The following is a 22,664-nucleotide window of genomic DNA, read 5'->3' as shown; positions in this document are numbered from 1 at the left end:
TCGTGGCTCTTCATCTGTGGTCCTATGTCGTACAGTGAGAGAGGTTCAAATACGCCCGTTTTCCCGGTCTTGCGTCCAAAGATAGCCTTCGATAGTTTTCTGACAGTGTCAGAAATTCGGCATGATCACCGCACAGTGTGTTTGCTGCTACAACCTGCGCGCTGGTATTTGTTTACCATGAGCGCATGCTGGTAATGTGTGACGCAGCCGCCAAAGCTTCCGTGTCAACATCGTACAGTCTACATGCCTCTCGTACCCGAGTTTAAACGATCCATGTCGCACAGTGTGATAAGGTAATGATCTTATAGGAGTGCAAAAATCCTGCAGTGTATTCCGGGCTTTAATTTAATACTGTCTTTTACCTGTTTAATGAGATTGTTTTGATAGGGTTTTGGTCATGGTACGTGTTCATTCGACAGGCAGTGTAGACGCAACAGTACAGTCGCAGACGACAATTTCAACAATGGCCGAGTTCATGGGGGCACAGAATGACATGCTCACATATGAGGTAAAATGTTCCTCTAATAATTGTATATAATAATAATTGCAATTAAAATCTTTGGTGTCCCCACAGTGCGTAATTGAAGTTCTAGCTCAAAATCCCTCACAGATAATTAATTACAGCATGTTAAAGTTGCCACTTTGTAGGCCTGAGCAAAAGTTTTTGGGTGTGTCATTTAAAATGCAAATGAGCGGATGAAGCGCAAACACTGATCACAAGATGGTGGTTTGTTGCAATTGAAACTCAATTTAAAGTAAAGTTAATGTCTTGCGAGTATTTTTTACGTAAGCTTTTTTTATCATAAACCCTTTCTACACTGTAAAAAATTGTGCCGTTAAAAAACAGTAATCAACTGGCAGCTTGGTTGCCAGCAAGATAATGTTATTTTACGGTTCTGCCTCTGTTAAAATACAGTTCTACTTCGTTAATTTACAGCTCCCCATTTTAACAGTATGTTAATGTTATAATGCCCTGAAAGCAACTCATTTCATTTAGGAAACCAATTGCAGGATCCATTCAAGTTTATAAATATATATATATATATTTATATGGTGGTGTTAGTATTATGAACTTAATACATTTGAGTCCATTGAACACAAATATTACTTCTAAAATTGAACTGCAAACATTTAAACTTTCACACAAATCTCATGTAGTTCACCATAAGCAAACTACAAAGTTACTGCTTTAAAATAAAACAACAGGCAGCATAACATCAATGATCTACTGCCCATCCTTGACCTAAACAACCACACTACTCTTCAGCACAATGGTAACCCAAAAACTGAGCCAAATCCTGACAAAACAAAACATTAAACACTAACCGATCTCTCACATTATCATCTTGTGTAAATCCCCTGATCAGTTTTTAATTTCACATGATTTAAAAAACAAAATACAAGGACTTTTCTCTAATGTCTGTGTAAAATTAACATATTTCTGTATGCAAATTTGACTGTTAGGTTTTCTGTTTTTTAACAGCACATTCTGTTAAATAACAGTAATCAACTGGCAGCTTGGTTGCCAGCAAGATAATGTTTTTTTACGGTCTCCTTCGGACTGTTAAAAAACATTAGCATTCTGTGTTTTTATATCTTACATATTTAACCCTTTAAACCCCATCGCAAAATCCTTGGTGTCAAAAGAACACTGCTTAATGTGTCCACACTACAAAGAGTAAAAGACACAGAGCCAATGTTGAAGTGAATGAGATAATGAAGTGATGATTGAGTGATTAATGATGAACAGCTGCTGTTAACAAACACAATCACTGAATGAAAGATGAACAAGAACCGAATTAAAGAGAAAACAAGCAGAACTCAACTTACAGACTTAGAAGAGACTCAGACTTACTCAGATTTCCTAAGATCTCACAAGAAGATCATCAAACAACTCCACAAACAGCATTACCATCTTCACTTATTACAAACCAGTTAGATTTTATTTTATATGTACATTAGCTCTTACTGAGAAGTAAATCATAATGTGTGGTTTCCTGAACAGGTATTATCTTAAACCAGGAATAGTTTAATTAGGAAATATAACAAGTTTTAACAAACATGCCTAACTAAAAACATTACTTGTGCATTTTCAGGCGAAACAAAGGGCACTGATGTATTTTAAGATATGTCAGTGCAAGTTGTTTTGAGTTTGGACAGCTCTAGTCTATAGTCTAATAGTCTAATCACTAAATAATAGTTACCATTCTTGTGATCAGCGGTTGCTTTAGTAGGACTCTTGATCCTTGGGTTTGCTATTTGGTGTTATATTTATTCATGCTTATCAATGTGATTTGAAAGACATTAAATATGGCAAAAAAGTATAAATAAATTACTGTCACTGACTAATGACAGTTAGGGTGTTTGTCTCATGAGTCAAAAGTTATTTACTGATTTATACAGAAGCTCATAAGTGATTAGATGGGTGTCAAGCCCATATAGTAGTCTTATAATGTGACAGAAACCGAGTGTTGATGTAGCCAGAGGAATCTTAAAAACATTGGGATTAAATGAAATAAAAATGCAAGCAAAATTCATACACAGACATCAAGAATCAGGCTATGAATCTCAACAATGGTGACTATCAAATGAAAAGCTTCATGCTGCAATGCATGCTAGGTATCTGCATAGTACAAAACTCATTAGGCCGATGAACTGTGTTTCCATTTTCTTTTGTCACCCTAGTTGAGAATCGTAGGCTGATTCTTGATGTTTGTGAGTGTCATCTGAGAACTGGTTTCAAGTTTGCAAAAATCCATTTGTAGACAACTCTGTCAAGCTATCAGATTAGTGGACTAATAATAATTCTTGTTTTGATTCTGATTCAAATATGTAAATACTTAGTCATAAACATTCCTAAGTATTATTAATTGTTATGATTCAGCTCCATGAATCTGGTAAAATAAACTACTGATCTACAATCACTCATCCAACCTCACGAGACTCTATCATCTCTTGGGTTTCTTTGCCATAACAAACATGCATCATAAAGACACAGTTATAGCAACCTGACTGTAAACCAAGTCAAGAGCCCAACTAATGAGAACAGTGATCACAATAATGGTGACTTTAAAGAAATTGCTTGTAAAGTCTAGTAAACACCTGTTTGTTCTCAGTAAGAACTTTTGTAAATGTATAACAGAAATCAAGTCAAAGTGGTTTCTAAGTGAAGATGGTAATGGTGTTTGTGGAAATGTTTAATTCTCCTCTGGTGATATATGGAGAGATTTATTGTGTTCTGTTATTTTCAGTTGATGTTCATCAAAGTCTTTGTGTCTGTAAGTGTTTCTGCTCATCTCTTCTCTTTTTTTATTTCTCTTTTCTTTAGTGATTATGTTTATTAGCAGCAGGTGTCAATCATTAACGCTTCAGTATCTGAACTCATTGACTTGATTTTAGGTGGATCATTAGGAAACTTATGTAGGGAATAGTGAATAAGGGTGTATGGTGTGATTTGGGACTCAGTCTTAAACGGTGGACTCTCAGGGCTGTAAATTCACATTATTCTGAGAACTGTTTTTTTACAGAATGCAGAATTTAACAGTATACTTCTGTTTTTGTTAAAAAACAGAATCATACTGTTAAATTTGGCTGTTTTTTAACAGCAATTTTTTACAGTGTACGCACCTGCTGAAATTGCCACAGAGACGCGTCAGTGCTTTAATCCTAAAGGATTTATGCCGCATAAAGGTTACAATATGGGCTCTATTTTAACGATCTGAAACGCAAGTGCGAAGCGCAACGCGCAAGTGAGTTTGTGGGTGGATCTTGGGCGCTGTTGCTATTTTCCCGGCGTGAGAAATAACTCTTGCGCCGGGCGCAAATCAATAAGGGGTTGGTCTGAAGTAGGTTCATTATTCATAGGTGTGGTTTGGGCGTAACGTCAAATAAACCAATCAGAACGCTAGCCAACATTCCCTTTAAACGCAAGGGCGCAAGTTCCATGGCGGGTTGCTATTATTATGACGGATTTACCAGGCGCACGCCAGGAGCGGTTCACAGCCGAGGAGACCGACGTCCTTGTACGGGGGAATCCCACGCTTGCCAGCATAAATCGGGCACGCCGTGTAACGGGAGGTGGATCTGCCTCAGGACTTGACGCCAGCAGAGGACATCGCTGCGTCCACCCTCACCGCTGAAAGGGTTTGGGGGCTTTGAAATCGGACCCAAGAAACGCAAACAAGGTCCAACCCCAAAGTACTCTTACAAATCAAGTTCATATACATTAAGGTTTCTTATGAAAACATTTTAACTATTTTTTACATAAAATAAACGTAATACAGCCACACAACAAAGTTATGAAAATATTTTAATCGTTATTTGCATGAGAATAAATAAAAACTATCATCACAATGCTCACCATTATGATTCCCCTTATCTCGTGTATTAATATTTTTAAGTGTAACAATTTATGATTTGCAAAAATAACTGTTGCATCTGTGTAGATTAGATAAGCAAAGTGTATGCGCGTTGTGCACGCTATACATTATGGTCAAGCATGCGCCCTTAAAATAGCATAATGAACCACGCGCAACGCGCCACTGACTTTAGACTAGTTTTTTTTGTTAGTAGCGCAATTGTTTTTTGAAACTGCAAAATAGCATAAGAGATGGTTTGCGCCGCAACACGCCTCCTTTTTGCGCTGAACCGCCCAGGGAGCGCAAGTTCATTCCCTAGTTTGCTGACGTGCATCTGTGGAGGGAAAAACCCCGCTGTGCGCCGGCGCAAAATACGAATGATACATGCGTCACTGACAAAGTCAATTGCGCTGGGTGCAAGATAGGGCCCATTATGTTTAATCACTATGTGTGTTTTCATTGGGACTAAAACCTTGGTGTAACTAGCACCATGACTCAGCTAACAGAAAAAAATCTAAGAACGTTCCTTGAAAGTTCCCAACATTCCAAAAAACATTCTGCCAACATAAAAAGTGTCCTGTATTCTTGACATTCTAATTCTGGGTTGTCTGAACATTATAAGAATGTTACATTATACCATTTTCAAACGTTATTTTGTAACGTCAAACATAAAACATTTTTAAATGGTTTCTCAACAAGGGGGCCGAGGCCCCATAGAGGAGGGAATCTCAGTAGATTTCCATGGGGGGCCTCAAGATGACTTAAAATTAAGACAAAACAAGACAATTAAAAAAGCAAAAGCGAGCAAAAATCAAGATGATTCTTAATTTTTTGACAATTTTCGTTGTGAATATACATCTGCCTAGTCATTCCAAGCTCTAGTTCATTTTATTTGGAAAACATTGAGTGAGTGGGGGGCCTTCAAATATTGGTGTGGGCAACACAATAAAACCTTGAAGTGAAAAAGGTTGAGAACCACTGGTCTAAATAGAGAACCATTTAAAAAATGTGTAGGTAAAGGTAAAATGTGCTGATCAATATTAGCTTTACCCCCAAAAGATCAATACAGCATTTGCCAATTTATCAAAGGTTCAATTTACACAACATTTCAGCAGGTCATTTACTGGAAATCATAGACATTGGTTAACTTTTTACTTTCTAATGAGCTGTTTATATGAATCAGACTTAATTTCACTGAAGCTCTGTTTCTCATGTTATTTGGCCTATTATGAGTCCATACTGTATGCTTTGTGGTAATAAAAACATTTTTTAATAAAAGAGAGTATGAATATATGCAGTTTAGTATTCTAAAGGGATGGTAATGGCGCAGTGGATAAGACACCCGCGTTTGATGTGAGAGACCATATATAGCAATTGTAAGTCGCTTTGGATTAAAGCGTCAGCTAAATGAATAAGTATGAAGTATTCTAGAGGGACACAATCATTTTGTCATAATACATTTTTCTATCATGATGATGCAGGTCTTGTGATAATTCAGAGAAATCTGCAGAGGTCTGTCTGTTTAAAATAATATAAATATGGACGTAGTGTCTGTGACATCACCCATAGGTTTATGAAGAGCTTTTTTCAAGCCAATAGTTTGCGGGACATGCCGTTGCCATCTTGGCATCACGTCACTGTGCATAACCGAAAATGTGAAAAGAGGCGGTATGGAGGTCAACCTGAAGTGGCTGGTTGCTGAAACCACGCCTGCCTAGCTCAACAGTAGTGACAGACGTCAATCAAGGGACCATGCCCTTAATTATGCAGAACTGTAAGGCTTAAAGAGACACTCCTCTTTTTTAAAAATATGCTCATTTTCCAGCTCCCCTAAAGTTAATCATTTAATTCTTACCATTTTGGAATCCATTCAGCTGATCTCCGTGTCTGGCACTAGTACTTTTAGCATAGCTTAGCACAATCAATAGAATCTGATTAGACCATTAGCATGCACCTAAAAATAATCAAATAGTTTAGATATTTTTCCTATTTAAAACTTGACTCTTCTGTAGTTAGTGTGCTAAGACAGACGGAAAATTAAAAGTTGTGATTTTCTAGGCAGATATGGCAAAGAACTATACTCTCATTCCGGCATAATAATCAAGGACTTTACTGCTGTAGGACGCGCAATGATATTACACACTGCCCAAAAATAATCCGCTGCCATTAAAATTTACTAAGGGACTATTTTCGGCTGCTGTGTAATATCATTGCGCCTCCTGCAGCCATGTTACAGCTGCAAAGTAACTAATTATTAAGCCAGAATGAGAGTATAGTTCCTAGCCACATCTGCCTAGAAAATCGCAACTTTTAATTTTCCGTCAACAGCAACAGCAGCCATATTGTGCCAGAACACCCACCACACCATTAGTGGAGAGGAGATAGAGTGATATAGCCAATTAGTATGAGGGATGATTAGTAGGCCAATGGGCAAAGGTTTTTTAATGACCACAGAGAGTCAGGTCCTCGGTTTAACGTCTCATCCAAAGGACAGTGCTTTTTTGACAGTATAGTGTCCCCATCACTATACTGGGGTGTTAGGACCCACAAAGACCACAGGGTGAGCACCCCCTGGTGGTCTCACTAACACCACTACCGGCAGCAACCTGGTTTTCCCAGGTGGTCTCCCATCCAAGTACTGACCAGGCTCAGCCCTGCTTAGCTTCAGTGGAAAGCTGTCTTGGGCTACAGGGTGATAAGCCTGCTTAACATCATTATTATGTCATTTGAAATAAAACGTTTTTAACAAGAGTTTCAGAGTCAAGCATATCCGATTGCAAAGCAACACTTCAAATATGCCCGCAAATGTTACCTGCACAGCAAAATCCTCTGTGTTAAATTAACACCGGCTCTGTGTTTATATAGGTACCACCAGCAGGGTGTTAAAAGTAACACCGAAGCAGTGTTAGAGTTAATAAGATACTTAAAAAATCATTTGAGTGATTATATGATTATTGAAGACAATAATTGTTTGGTCACCATTATGGTGATCAGTGGTTCCTTTAATTGGGCAGTTTGACTCTTGTTTTCCTTTTGAGAACTGTGTTTATTGAGCACATTATTTGTTACAAGTGTTGTTGAAACAAAGTTTATAAGGTTTTTATAACAAAGATTGTAGATTTCAATAAATTGTTTACACACACAAAAAATGCAGTACTCATAAAAAATAAAATGTTGATTTAAATATATGTTCACAATTGGCTCTTAAAATGTTATTGTAAATACTTGCTGGAAATTTTCTTTTTTGCCTCACGTATAGATATCATGAATCACCCCATTAATCGCATTGTTTACAAATGAGTACGCGTGATCACGTAATGGCGGATTTCATTGTTACATACTGTACATTGTTAGACACAGTTAGTCACTTTCGTATCCTTCATGGCAACTTCGAGTAATACTGCACTGCTGTATCTTTTAAGTGTGTACTGTAATATGATTCCATGTTTACATGCTGAATTACAAACAAGTATGCGTGATCACGTAATGGTGGATTTCATTGTTACATGCTGTACAGTGTTAGACACAGTTATTCACTTTCGTATCCTTCATGGCAACTTCGAGTAATGCTGCACTGCTGTATCTTTTAAGTGTGTACTGTAATATGATTCCATGTTTACATGCTTAATTAGAAACGAGTATGCGTGATCACGTAATGGCGGATTTCATTGTTACATGCTGTACAGTGTTAGACACAGTTATTCACTTTCGTATCCTTCATGGCAACTTCGAGTAATGCTGCACTGGGGGATCTGCTGTAATATGATATTGTTTACATGCAACGCATTCCATACATTGCGCATTACACGCGACACCGTTTTATTATGAGCTCCGTGTTGTTTACACGGAGACGCGAGCTTGCTCACATGGACGCCATATGCGATGTGTTTTTAAAGTTCATACTCGCTTAAAGAAATGCATTTAAAACAGAAGCTCGACGATAAGGGGATGGGCATCTGAAAACAGTAATCTGAAAACAGCTTTTTATATAACTAATCATTGCATGTTTATCTGAAATACTAATTTAGTTTATGTACATGATAGTTTATCTGAATGTAGTGCTACCATTTACCCATCAGTTATGTATGTAAGGGTATTTCTGGGGACAATTTATGCTAACAGCTGTTCATAACTCTCTTACAGGTCTGCATCCCTCTCATCAGTACAAAACTATGAAGTGGAAAAACATATTCACACTTTTTGGACATAAAGTTATATGGTAACATGAGCCACGGGAAGTTTACAGCTCTGTTGTTTATCAGTTTCTTATAAAAGTTAAGTTTTTGAATAGGGTTTGTTTCCAAATAAACTGAAAATGTCCTACTGACCTTCATTTCTATTTTGATTATATTGCTAACTTCTTAATATAACCTCAAACAAACATGTATACATTTATCCTCACATTCTTTACTGTAGTTCACTTCTGCCTCATTATGCAGCTCATTATGCAGCTCATTATGTTATCCTTTGTTTGCTAGCTGTCAATCAATCCTTCTCGCATACGGCCTCTCTAAACAAAAAGTGTCTTACAATTTCTAAATCAATATATTGGTTTATGTGAATGAGTAGGCAGGATGACTTTCACATTATTTTAAAGAAAAAACTCTAGACTACTAGATTCTGTTTAGGAAAGTCTTGTTAAAACATGTTTAGTATGGGTTTTGTGGACTTATATCAGTGACTTAAAGGGGACATATTATGAAAATCTGACTTTTTCCATGTTTAAGTGCTATAATTGTGTCCCCAGTGCTTCTACTTAGAAAATGTGAAAAAGATCAACCCAGTAACTTAGTTTTGGTAAACCATTCTCTGCAAGCATGTGAAAAAATAGGTAATTGTAATTTGGCTCCTATTGTGATGTCAGAATAAGGTAATACCGCCCCCTTTATCTGCACTATCCAATAGGGATGTGCCCGAAGCGAATACATTATTCGGAAGGGCACGGATAATTGCTTCAAAACGAATAACAAATTCATCCGAATAACAGAGAAAATATTCGGCCGGGCATAATCACGTGTTTACTGGAACAGCTGTAAATTATAAACCCCTTAAAGCACGAATAATGTGAATGTGAAGTGAATGAGTGCAATCTATAAAATGACATGAATGACATTTTCGGCACAATCCTTATTTAGAAACGCGAGTTGTTTTGGAATTAGTTTAAAATCTTAAAAAAGCTGTTAATATCAAACTTTTTTAAACCCAGCTGTAAAAAATGACCCTTTTAGTTTTTTTCTTCGTTTTAACTAATTACACAAGACCAAAAAACCTTGATAAAATGCTGCACTGTAATAATATAATATTCGTTAATAACTCCGTGTCTCTGTTTGACTCCGGTAGATGATCTTTTAATTACTTCTAATCCAAGCAAGCTTTATTGTCAATCTTGGTGAATATAAAATAAATAAGTAAATAGAAAAAATATGAAAATGTAACATTTTAAAAGCTAAATTTAAACTAAAGATTACTATGACTTGAATTGCAATTAACATAAAAATAAAGTAATCAAATAACAATTGAAACATTTGAATTAAATCTTTCTAATTACCTTACTGTTTAAAATCATGTTGCTTGTTTTGAGCTAAGTCAAAACTGCATACTGTACATATCTGATTATTTAATTATTTAGATGAAGATTAATGAGAAATGTTTTTTTTTTAAACAATTCGTTATGTTCACGCAAATCCTATATGGACATAGATAATAATGAGCTCAGCAAGTTTGTTGTAATGCTTATTATGCTTTTATAAATTCTTGTCAAAACAGATGTTTTTCAACTATTCTGTGTATATAGTGCCGCACTTGTGTGTCTCTGCGTTGTATTTCGGATCTGTCAGTCAGCGCGAGTTTGTCGATCTTAATAACTTTTTAACATAAATCAGTTCCCGAACTTTATCTCCCTTAAAAACCCTTTAAACATCAAGCAAGTCCTGCATTTTATTTTCAAATTCCTGTATGTTTTTAAACCGAAACAAAGATGTCAGACATGTGGATGTATGAGTAGTATTAGGTTATATTTCACTCAGAAAAATTACAAATAACGATCATTTTAGATGTTTAATTATTTGAATCGCTAGACGAGGGATTAATGTAGGCTATTCATTTAGACAGAACGGGTCTGATGGAACTGTGCTGACAGGCACAAAAACATTTAAAGGTGATGTAGCCTACAGTTTTGTCAGTGTGCTCTCAAGTTTGTTATTTTAATGCTACAATACAATGATGCATAGCACATAGGCACAAGCTGTATGAGGCTTTGAAAATGAGATGTTTGCTTTCCATGCGTATTAGTAACAAGAATCAAGTTATTTGTCTTTTTGATTAAAATTTTGTATTATTATTATTATTAATAAATATTTACAGTTATTTAAGTTATAATTATAATAAAAGCAAAAATGCATATAAAATGCCATTTTCGTGTAATATGACAAACTTCCGGGTTAAGACCCGCCCACTTCCGGTTCCATCCGAATACAAATACAGATAAAAATAATTTTGAGACTGTTACAGATACAAATACAGATACAAATACTGACTCCGCTGCACACCCCTACTAACCAACCACAGCACAGCCATTTAGTACAGAGAGAAATTGAGAGAGAGAAAATAATTCACAGCACAATTGAGTTTCAATTGCAACAAACCACCATCATTGTGATCATTGTTTGCACTTCAGCCGCTCATTTGCATTTTAAATGACACAACCAAAACGGCACACTTTTGCTCAGACATAGATTAAGACTTAGTTTACATCTTTAAAAAAATCTCATAATATGCCCCCTTTAAAATTTTTGCTTTTTTTAAAACCACACATAAACCTTTTTCACTCAAAAATACAAACATGTACATGCATGTAGCTCATATAATATTTTAGCCCAGTTTGTGCTGAACACAGTGGTATGAAACACTTGCCATTGTTATGTTTTAAAGCAACTGATAAAAGACCAAATGTAAGAGCATATCAGAACTTCTGACAATGCCCCCAAATGGTCAAACCCCACAGAGTTAATAAACACAGTTTCATAGGCAGGAACAAGAGTCAAACTGCCCAACTAAAGGAACCACTGATCACCATAACGGTGACCAAACAATTTCAAAGTAGACAAAAGTCAGTCTGGTTTGTGATAAGAGAGATGTCTTTTCAGTTGATTTTATCTAAGGCAGTGGCTGGAAGTTGTAGTTGTATTTCGGCTCATTATCACCAGGGGCCCGTTTCAATAAGGAGGTTCAACCAACTCTGAGTTTAAACTTAAACTCTGAGTTGACTTACTCTGAGATAGGAAACTCTGAGTTTTCGGTTACAGAACAGCTCATCTGAGTTAGTTCAATCGACTCTGAGAAGTTGACTCTGAGTTAAGCACGTGCACGACCACTATGAAAAGCCATCATCAATGGAGCTCAGATATTACGATTTACCATGGCAACAGCACGTGACAAAGAAGTCTTTTACTAAAACTGAAAGTGTTGCTGCAAGTGTACAGCAACTACGAGCATATCTTTTAAAGATAAAAAATGTTGGAAATTGCTACTCTAGTAAATGTGAAATTAAATTTTTCATCACGGTAAAAATATCAGAAGTAAATAAACTAAGGACTGTACGTTATTATATTCATTTTCATGCAGATGCAATCCCATGGACAAAAAGATGACAGCAGCTCAGCCAAAAATGAAATTAGGCATACCGTAATACTTGGGCATAAAAAGGCTACAAACCTTACAAATGTTTGTCATGAATAAAACAGAATATACGCCAAGCCGGTATTCGAAATCATGTCGTCGACAGTACGTCTGCCCAAACCACTGCACACAGCACTACCCACTAGACCAGTGATAATGATGAGTAGATTCACAAGAAATGTAAAGGCAGCTGTTCAGATGTAAGAGCACGGCCACAAAGACTGATATTATTCATGTAAGGATATTTATATATCTAAAATGACTGCAAAGAAAAATAATACCGCTCACATAAATGCAAATGGATATGACAAAAATCTACTCGGGGTCTCAAAATCCTCTCGCAAAATAAATGTAACTTCCTACAAATAAATGCAGCATCATCATCTACAGGATCCTCTGTAAAAGCACTTTAAAGTTTAGTCACTTAGACGGTCTCTGCACCTAAATATATCACATTAGCTTTACTAGTCATTTTAATATACTGTTAATTTTTTTGTTTAAATTTAAGTGTAATTTATAAAATATATAAAGCACTAAGGTAAAATGATTTGCACTGGCAATTTGATTCTAAATTAAATACAGCTAAAAATATTTTACAGTGTATGTAATAAAATGAATGAATGAACTAAAGCAACTAACAACATTAAACACAGCTACTCCTTTAAAAATGGGGAGGAGACTGCCATAAACTCTGAGTTTACAGGATAAAACCTGCTCCCGACCAGGTTAGGTTCAGAGAGTAAGTTACTCCGGAAACAGATACTGAGTATAAGTTACCTCTCCTTCTGAAACAGGCTTGACTTACTCCGCTGTCTCAAGTTTAACCTATCTCTCATTTTAAAACGGAAAACTCAGAGTTTCCCTTATTTCAGGGCTAACAAACTCAGAGTTTTCACTTAACCACCTTTCTGAAACGGACCCCGGGTGTCTTCAATAATCAAATAATCACTCAAATGATTGCTTAAGTATCTTATTAACTCTAACACTGCTTCGATGCTGTTATTACCCCAAACTTATCATATACTCTGTAAATTCTGTTTAATTACACCGTACAATGCGGGTCGTAATATAAAGTGTTACTGTCACTTTTTATGATGGCAGAACGTTTTTGAGAACATTGGGGACGTTCTTAGAACTTTTTTCTGTTAGCTGGTAAAACGATAAGAATAATTTTTTTTAACTCTAGAATTGATAGAGATCGAAAGGTTGCTCTTGGGTAATGTTCAAAGGTGGTGTCGGGAGGGGAAGATGGGTATAAATCTGTGGTGCTGCACAAACATAAACAGACACTCACAGTAACAGACAGACATGGAGCTGCTGTGGTTGTCTGTTGTTCTTCTCTCCTCGCCGCTTTTTACACTATGTGATCCACTGTGAGTATTAAAAACACTATAACAGTATACATTTATATTTTATATATGTGTGTGTGTGTGTGTGTGTGTGTGTGTGTGTGTGTGTGTGTGTGTGTGTGTGTGTGTGTGTGTGTGTGTGTGTGTGTGTGTGTGTGTGTGTGTGTGTGTGTGTGTGTGCGTGTGTGCGTGTGTGCGTGTGTGCGTGCATGCGTGCGTGTGTGTTTGAAACAAAGTGATTTTATCTTTTTTCAGATTTGTCCTGTCGGCTCCGAATTTACTGAGGGTGGGTTCCTCAGAGAACGTGTTTGTGGAGGCTCAGGATTACTCTGATGAAGAAATTAATGTGAGGATCGTAGTAAAAAACTTCCCAGCTAAAAACATCGACATGCTGTCAAAATCTGTGACCCTGACAAAGGGCAATAATTTCCAGATGCTTACAGACATAAAGGTGACACTACATGATTCTGTGTCTTTATGAAAGCATGTACTGTAGTGAGTGTAGTTTTCAAAGTTATGTTGTAAATTTCTAAAAATTTAATAATTTTAAATAAAAATGAAATGCAAAATAAATAATTGTTCTGTCTGCGTATTAACATTTCTGCAAAATTCATTGCTATTTGACCTTTATGTTGTCTAGATTCCTGATGATAAAAATTATTTCAATGATCTGGAGAAGCAGTATGTATTTCTAGAAGCCAAATTCAATTCAAAAAACGTACACACAACGCTCGAGAAAGTGGTCATGGTCTCGTTCCAGTCTGGATATATTTTTGTGCAAACAGATAAGCCCATCTACACACCTGCTAGCACAGGTAAGATATGGAAAATGATATAGTTCCCAGCCAGCAGTGCTTGGTGGGGCCAATGTAGGCCCCATGGGCTTGCAATATGGGCCCCAAGTTGGTCTTGCACCCGGGTTCCATGCTGGCCCCATCTGACTTAGCCCACACGAACCTTCTGTAGAAACTAAAGCCAATGTGGACTAAACCAAAGTCAAGTATGGGTGTGGTTGGGTTGAAGAAGTGATGAAGTTAATTAGATAATGAAGAGATGAACGAAGTGATGATTGACCATTAATGATAAACACCTGCTGTTAATAAACAGAATTACAAAAGAAAGATGAACAAGAAGAGAATAAAGACAAAATACCAGCAGAACCACAACAACTACAAAAAATAAATAAACATTTCTTGGTGGAGCTTGATGTAGACTGCAAAATCCCCAGTGTTAAATTAACATTAACACTGCTCAGTGTTTATATAGATCCACACTACAGAGTGTTAAAAAGTAACACTGAAGCACCTTACATCTTACTTGTAGAGTTATTTATTAACCTAGGTTTAGATGTTGGCTGTTTCATTTAAAGTCACCATTATTGTGATCAGTGGATGTTTTAGTTGGACTCTTGACTGGCTGCTATTACTGTGTATGTTATATTTGTTATTGTAAAGAAGAGACTATATTGCAATTCTGTTATGGTGGTTGATACGTAATATTGAACATCTAGAACATGTATTTATTCATTTATGTTTGCTCATTTGGCAGATTTATCTTTTTGTCTCAGTAATGTGATGCTACAGTGTGATATCTTGCACTCTCAAAGTGGTTTGTCATTCTGAAGATTTTAAAACAATATATACTAGTGATGTTACGTTCGTGAACGAATCGTTCTTTTTGAACGAATCTTTTATGTGAACGAATCGTTCTCGTTCACGCCATCCATTGACTCATATTTCTCGTTCACTGAAATTTCCCTCCCTTCTTGAGGAGCACGGACAAATGATGCGCGGCTTTCTTTCCGCCTTCAAAGAGTGACAAAACTACGAGCCAATGGCAATCGAGTATAAGCTGTGGCCGAGCATATGATTGGCTCAACGTACTGAATGAATACGCCCTTCACTGACCGAGCCGCTGTTTTGAGTCTGAACGAACGTGAGAGAGATAGAGAGATCGCGTTCTTAAACAAACTGAATGACTGGTACAGGTTACAACCTAATGAATGAGAGAGATCGTATAGATAGCGAGTGCAACGTAAACAATCTTGTAAAAGAATCATGTGGTTTTATTTTAATAAAGTTATAGTAACCATGTTTAGGCGGACTATTTACCTTAATACAAATGATAAGCAAGGTAATTACTGTTGAAAAAAATTTGTATTTCTGTTTAATATAGTTTTATATGTCTATATAGTTTAATCCACCCTTTCACCGAACTTAAATCAGTCATCTGCGTCTGAACGAAGTCTTGAACGACATGACCGAAATTATATGATTCGTGAACGAGGATCTGATGACTGACGAACCAGAGGAGGCATGCACGGGAGTCTTTATTTACAACAAATCCAGATTAGATGTACTATGAATGTACGTGTGTCTTAATATATTCGGTAACTTGATAAAATTATGCTTAGTATTTCACAATTTGAGCTTTATTAAAAACTAATGAGTTTTTGCAAAAAGTCATTCATTGTCTTATAACACATAATGACACACATCTTCGCCACCTATTGGCGTATTTTTGTAAAATTAAGAAATGGTCACTGAACGAATCAGTGAACGAGTCTGAACGAATCATTTTGGTGAACGAACTGAAAATGAACGAGTCACCAAAATGAACGAAAATTTCCATCACTAATATATACTTAAAGATTAACCATGGTGTAGTTTAAACACACAAACATCAAGTCTCAGAGTATGAATCTCAACAATGGTGACAAAGAAAAATGCCAAAATGATCATGATTTTTTCATGCCGCAGTGCATTCTGGGAGTTCTGGATAAGATTTGTAATTTGTTGATACCCAGAATTGCAGCATGAAGCTTTTCATTTTATGGTCACCATTATTGAGATCCATACTCTGATTCTTTATGTTTGGGTGTCTAAAATAGACAACAGTTAAATTTGAACTGTATAGTATTTCAACTTTCTTGAAAATTACAAACTGATATGAGAGTGCCAAATGTCATACTACAGTATCACGTTAATGACAGAAAAAATATTTTTGGTAAGTGAACTAAAATAGTATATTAGTCTTTTTACATGACAATATTTGACACTATATCCTAACCGCCATCATAGAATCACACTGGACACTTTTATCTCTTTTCTGCCATAACAAACAGGTTTAAAACACACAAGTTACAGCAATCAGAAAATAATAAATAAGTTAAAAACAGAGTCAAGAGTCCAACCAAAACAAACACTGATCACAATAATGTTGACTTTATGTGAAACAGCCAACATCTAAACCTAAGTTAATAAATAACTCTACAAGTAAGATGTAAGATGCTTCAGTTTTACTTTTTTAACACTCTGTAGTGTGGATCTATATACACATTAAGCAGTGTTAATGTTAATTTAACACTGGGGATTCCCTTTCAATACGGTTCACTTCGCATTGCGTCAGTTAGCTGACGCTATGGGGGAAACTCCTGTTTACTCCGTGACTGAAGCCTATTGGTTAACGTCTGTACAAAGTACAGACCAATGACGTTTGAACCCGCGCGCGGGAGGAACGTGTCCTTATATAAGCGCGGTTCAATCGTCAGGAGCTCATTATTTTCTCCTTCAGCGCGAACCTCTCGCTGCTCCGAAGAAAAAGAAGAAGCCTTACCTCGCCGTTGACAAAAGCCCTGCAGCGGAGTCCAGGCCTAGCGTCTTCCCCTGCCGTTTTCCGGCTGAGAACCGAAGATAGCAGAGTCCAGGTCTAGCGTCTTCCCCTGCCGCTTTCCGGCCGAGAACCGAAGATAGCCTTCGCTTGCCGTGGTTCGAGCCCTGTGCAGCGGACACACGCCTGACGAGGTCTCCCCTGCGGCCGCCCGGTAAGATCAATATTTTTAATATAAAGCTATAAGCTAAAAGAGCAGGCGCTGTTGTAATAGCGTCCAGCACAGCGGCTCGGTGAGCCTCTCTGCTATGAATTTCCTCCGAGCGCGTTACCGGTCTGGCACCTCCCACGCCGGGACCGCGCTTATGCTTTGGTTGTCTTATCCATGTTTCGTGCTCCCCCTGCTGTTCCTCTCTCGCCGGGATGAACACACGGCGAGCCATGAGACTAGATGGATGCATAGACAAGCACACACGGACTAACCCCCCTGTGTTCTGTCACACCGCAACCGTTCATGCTTACAGAGTCCTTTCGCTCCTCTCACATTCAGTGGCGAGATCTCTGGCACATATATTAATCCCCCGAGTGCATCGGGTGATACCGTCACGACGCATGGCTGTTCTGTCTGTGTAGCTGCTCCCCTCTGCCGTTCCTCTCTTGTTGAGATGAACAAGCGGGGAACCGTGGACCTGGATAGATGCATACGACAAGCAAACACGGGCGGTCTGCCCCTGTCTCTGTCATAGCACAGCCACTCGTGCTCCACGCTCGCGGAGTCCCTCGCTCCTTTCCCCACAGTGGTGAGGTCTCTTAACGGCTTAGCTAGCACGCGGTATTACGGCTCGCTGCCTCTAAATGCAGCTGTCCAGTGTTCAACGATTACAGAGCTTCATGCCCCTCCCCTCCTGGAGCGGCGCGATCTCATTCGTCTGCTCGATAGGGCCGATTCGCCGCTATTGGAGCACCAAGAACACTCATTATAAGAGAGCTTCATGCCCCTCCCCTCCTGGAGCGGCACGATCTCATTCGTCTGCTCGATAAGGCGGACACGCCTCTATTGGAGCGCTAAAACACTTATTATAGAGCTTTACTGGCCTGAGCCGATCTCACTTCAGATAGCTCATTTTTCGTCTGCCTGGTAATTTCTCTCTGGTTTAGACGGAATCAGAGGCAGAACGAATTTGTTTATAATATACTGAGGCCCGAATACCTCCCTTTATTCAGTCCCGTCCTATATCAGTGCGCTGAATATTGGTACATTCTTATATATATATACCCGGTTTTTCTGCCCTTTTAATAAACGGCAAAACCGCGGGCCTCGCGGCAGACTTCCTCTCTGCGATGGGTTCAGTCTGACATTAAACTACCTAGACATACTACCCTGCTCCGTGAGCCGTTCGGTCACCGTCACTACTGAGGCTTGTGCACCTGAACGGCTGAGCTCTGGTCTCCGCAGCATAGCTGCATCAACAGAGAACGAAACTGTCTGGGAAAAAGGGGTTATGTCGCGCCTCGGCTGGACTGCCCTGAAATGTTTTCTGTGTGCTGTTTATCCAAACATACTGTGTAATACTGTCGGCTATGCGACCTCACTATAGTGGCGAACGGTATTTAATTCCTCTAAAAAGAGTAATTTCCGTGCTTACGTTACTGTGTATTGACACCCACGGTTGTACGGTGTCTCTAAACACTTTATCGCCTTACTGACAAGCAATCAGTAATACGCACACACGGCCCGCTGTCCATAATTCTATCGACGCTAGCCGAAAAAACCCCGGTTTGGCCATATACTGTGTATTGACACCCCACGACTGTACGGTGTCTCTAACACCTTTCTGCCAAATTCGCTCGCAGCCCACCTCAGTTTCTCCGCTACGATGCTGATGGCGCAAACGAGCACGGTCTTACGGCTGTTATTCTCTCTTCCTAGAGGAAGGACAGCCTCAGACTTTTGCATGGCTCCAAGCGTTTGAATCGCGCCCTCTCCGGACGGCCACTCAAAGGCTTACAGCCAAGCGGTTTATGACGTTTTTCGGCCATATAGCTGATTTATATTAGCGGATCCGAAGACGCTCACACCTCCGCTCCAATACTCGGAGATATTAAGGGTAATATCAACCTCAAGTGAGCTTGCTACCCGCCACAATAAGTTTCAAAGCTTAAAGCGCGCGCACAGTCAGACGCGCGCGGCATCTCGTTTAAGACGGGCGCACGTACCCCTCTAACGAGCCTCAGAAAGCTGAATATCGTGGCATTGTTCATAAGTCCACTTCAGTTTGACTAAGCAAAGGTCCCGCCCCGAGCTGACGGCCGGGAAGCTTGCTTAAGTTACACACTGCTGCATGAAGTGCTGTCCTTACGAGCTAGCCCAGCATTTGCTGTGGGTTGAACACGCTTTACGACGGCAATCAGCCTTCGGCGCGTGGAACGCCGTTTGTCTCATATAAATCACCTTGTACTGTGAATACGGTACATTAAGAGGATGATTTAGCACTGCAGCACTCTCGACCGTGTTATTGTGATAATGCGGTCGGGCAATCTACGGTGGTTTCATTATTTACCGAACCAGACTGAGATCTCGCCCCCTGAACAAGCTGACGAGTCATCTCCTTTATAAACTCATTGCATCGCTTTATAAGCTATGTTCAATCAGAGTGATACGCATCTCATGCTTAAACTACCAATATTAACCCATTACGATGGGCGTGCGGAGATGGCATCCGTGGGACACGACCTACATTACGTGCCTTATGACACATTGACACAAGCTGCTAGGACCCCTTTCACGAAGCGTCCTTATGCAAAGTCTGATCCATTCTGTCTAGTGACATTTGAAAGTCAATACCCCCCGCGAATCGTGGGTGGAACACTTTTCTCCTCACTACAGAGGCACGGCGGCTCTCTCCCCTACCTATATCTATGTGGCCGTGATAACAGCGAACCACGCTTTTACGACCGACCATTCATTTAATTCACAAGCCTGTCATCTCTCAGATGCGGACGGCGGCGGTAACAGCGAACCATGCTTTTACGGCTGGCCATTCACTTTATTCATAAGCCTGTCATTTCTCAGATGCGGACGGTGCCCGAGGCACAGCGCTCTGGAACTGTCCAAGGTCCTGGATGACACATACGTCTGACGTACATCAGACGATCAGCTGTTCATCTGCGTCACAGATCACTCACTAGAGCACCTGTCAATACAGGCTATTTATGGATCGTTGACGTTATCACCTCCCGTGACAATTATGCTCACTTGTCTTAGAGCATGGGCATGGTCTTAGAGGTTTCTCATTTGACAATTGTGACACGGCCGGCTGGTCCCCGCCGTCCACGTTGTCAGTTTACAGCTTCGACATCCCTGCTTCGCACTACTGAGGTTTGTTGCATTAAAGGTGTGCCCATTAGCTCACCTGTATGCACGATATGGTTTTTAATTATATGCGTCCACCGTGCGCTTAGAGAAGCTCACATGTACACGCTATAACATTTTGGTATACAATAAGATGCGCTTGGGAAAGCTCACCTGTATACACAGCTGTGTTATGATTTGTGACACATACATTGTTGTTCATCTGTGTACGTTCACGGTGCGTTGGGTGCCCACCGTTACGTTCATCAATCATATTTGTACACATTCACGGCGCGTTCTGTGCACTGATTTATCTATACGCATTCACGGTGCACTGAAGAGTTCACCCATGTGCGCACAATTTATTATCAGAACACATGACGGCGCGCTCGAGAATCTTGCCGGCCTGTGCATTATAACACTCTGATTCATCTATATGCATTCACGATGTATTCAAGTGTTCACCTGTGCCCGTGCAATTTATAGTCAATACACATTTACGGCGCGCTTGGAAAGCTCACCGATCTGTGCACTATAATACTACCTATATGCATCCCGATGCGCTCGAGGGTGCACCTGGGTTCACACTATTGTGGTATCTGTATAATCCCACGCTACGAACCGTTCTGCCGCATATTATAGTCAGATCGGCCGTTCGTGAGCTTCGCAGATCACTCACTACGTATGTCTTTTGCCAACAGTGGTTATTTAGATGGATCGTTGAAACCATCGCACTGGCTCACGCCCCTCTATGAGCTATGTCCTATATAGAGCCCACTCTCTGCGAGTTTGGCTTCTTCATGAACTTGGTCTACAGGGGTATCTATATCTATATTTGATATCTGCTACGCGGCCGGCTGGTCTTCGCCGTCTACGTTGTCAGATTGTACAGCTTAGACGTCCCTGCCCTACGAGCGCAGGTTCTCTCGGCTCAATCATGCACGCTCATGCGTTTTATGTGTACACCACGGTGCGCTCAGCGAGCTCACCAACGTGACTCTGAATTTACTTATCTCGCACAGCCGCGGCGCGCTCGGTACCTCGCCGTCTTGTGCTATGTTATGTGCCCCCGGTGCGTTTAAAACCCCACCGTGTGCGCGTCAACAATTTATATGGTGCTTACACATTTGCTTTTTAAGCTGTGAATATGCCGGGTATAGGGCCACACGCAGTGTCTCTCCGGTAAGGCACTTCAGTACGTTGTGTATGCACGGCGTGATGGGAAGCTAACTGACGCAATGCGAAGTGAACCGTATTGAAAGGGAACGCTTAGGTTACTCACGTAACCCCGGTTCCCTGAAATAACGGGAACGAAGCATTGCGTCTCTTGCCGTGCTACAAACGTCTACGCAGCGAGTGTTATTCGGCTGCGCGCTTCAGTCGAATATAATGAGCTCCTGACGATTGAACCGCGCTTATATAAGGACACGTTCCTCCCGCGCGCGGGTTCAAACGTCATTGGTCTGTACTTTGTACAGACGTTAACCAATAGGCTTCAGTCACGGAGTAAACAGGAGTTTCCCCCATAGCGTCAGCTAACTGACGCAATGCGAAGTGAACCGTATTGAAAGGGAATCCCCAGTGTTAAATTAACATTAACACTGCTTAATGTGTATATAGATCCACACTACAGAGTGTTAAAAAAGTAAAACTGAAGCATCTTACATCTTACTTGTAGAGTTATTTATTAACTTAGGTTTAGATGTTGGCTGTTTCACATAAAGTCAACATTATTGTGATCAGTGTTTGTTTTGGTTGGACTCTTGACTCTGTTTTTAACTTATTTATTATTTTCCGGGGTTACGTGAGTAACCTAAGCGTTTTTCTGTCTACATTGGCTCCACCAAGAAATGTTTATTTATTTTTTGTAGTTGTTGTGGTTTTGCTTGTCTTTTGTCTTTATTCTCTTCTTGTTCATCTTTCTTTAGTGATTCTGTTTATTAACAGCAGGTGTTTATCATTAATGGTCAATCATCACTTCGTTCATCTCTTCATTATCTAATTAACTTCATCACTTCTTCAACCCAACCACACCCATACTTGACTTTGGTTTAGTCCACATTGGCTTTAGTTTCTACAGAAGGTTCATGTGGGCTAAGTCAGATGGGGCCAGCATGGAACCCGGGTGCAAGCAGAGGTGGGTAATCCATGTGCCAGGAGTAAAAGTCCTCTCCAGTATTTTGTTCCAATCACCTGGATTTGCTAATTAGCACAGTTTTTCAGCAGGAGGTGACCTCCTGGCTTGTTAGTGTTTTAAGCCCTCAACGAAGCCTTCAAGGCAGCACTGCCTGGAATGCACTCCATGTGCCCCAAGCGTTT

General features: G+C 39.6%; 1 protein-coding gene across 2 annotated transcripts in view; it reads left to right on the top strand.

Moving 5' to 3' along the window:
• Nucleotides 1–13,252: 13,252 nt before the first annotated feature.
• The window catches only part of LOC135760480 (complement C3-like), a 78,027-nt gene continuing 68,615 nt past the window's right edge, over nt 13,253–22,664 (top strand). The window contains exons 1-3 of one of the 2 annotated variants that reach the window (XR_012336539.1): nt 13,253–13,408; nt 13,640–13,835; nt 14,025–14,199. Coding sequence is in view for 1 of the 2 variants with exons in the window: in XM_065274472.2 (XP_065130544.1) it covers nt 13,344–13,408; nt 13,640–13,835; nt 14,025–14,199 (436 nt within the window). In the remaining variant the exon portion in view is untranslated. The remainder of the gene's footprint in view (nt 13,409–13,639; nt 13,836–14,024; nt 14,200–22,664) is intronic. The other variant, XM_065274472.2, reaches the window with a different exon arrangement.

This window comes from Paramisgurnus dabryanus, chromosome 4 (assembly GCF_030506205.2).
Source record: "Paramisgurnus dabryanus chromosome 4, PD_genome_1.1, whole genome shotgun sequence".
Lineage (NCBI taxonomy): Eukaryota > Metazoa > Chordata > Actinopteri > Cypriniformes > Cobitidae > Paramisgurnus > Paramisgurnus dabryanus.
The sequence above is the reverse complement of the archived record's forward strand: the minus strand, read 5'-3'. Positions and strand labels throughout refer to the sequence as shown.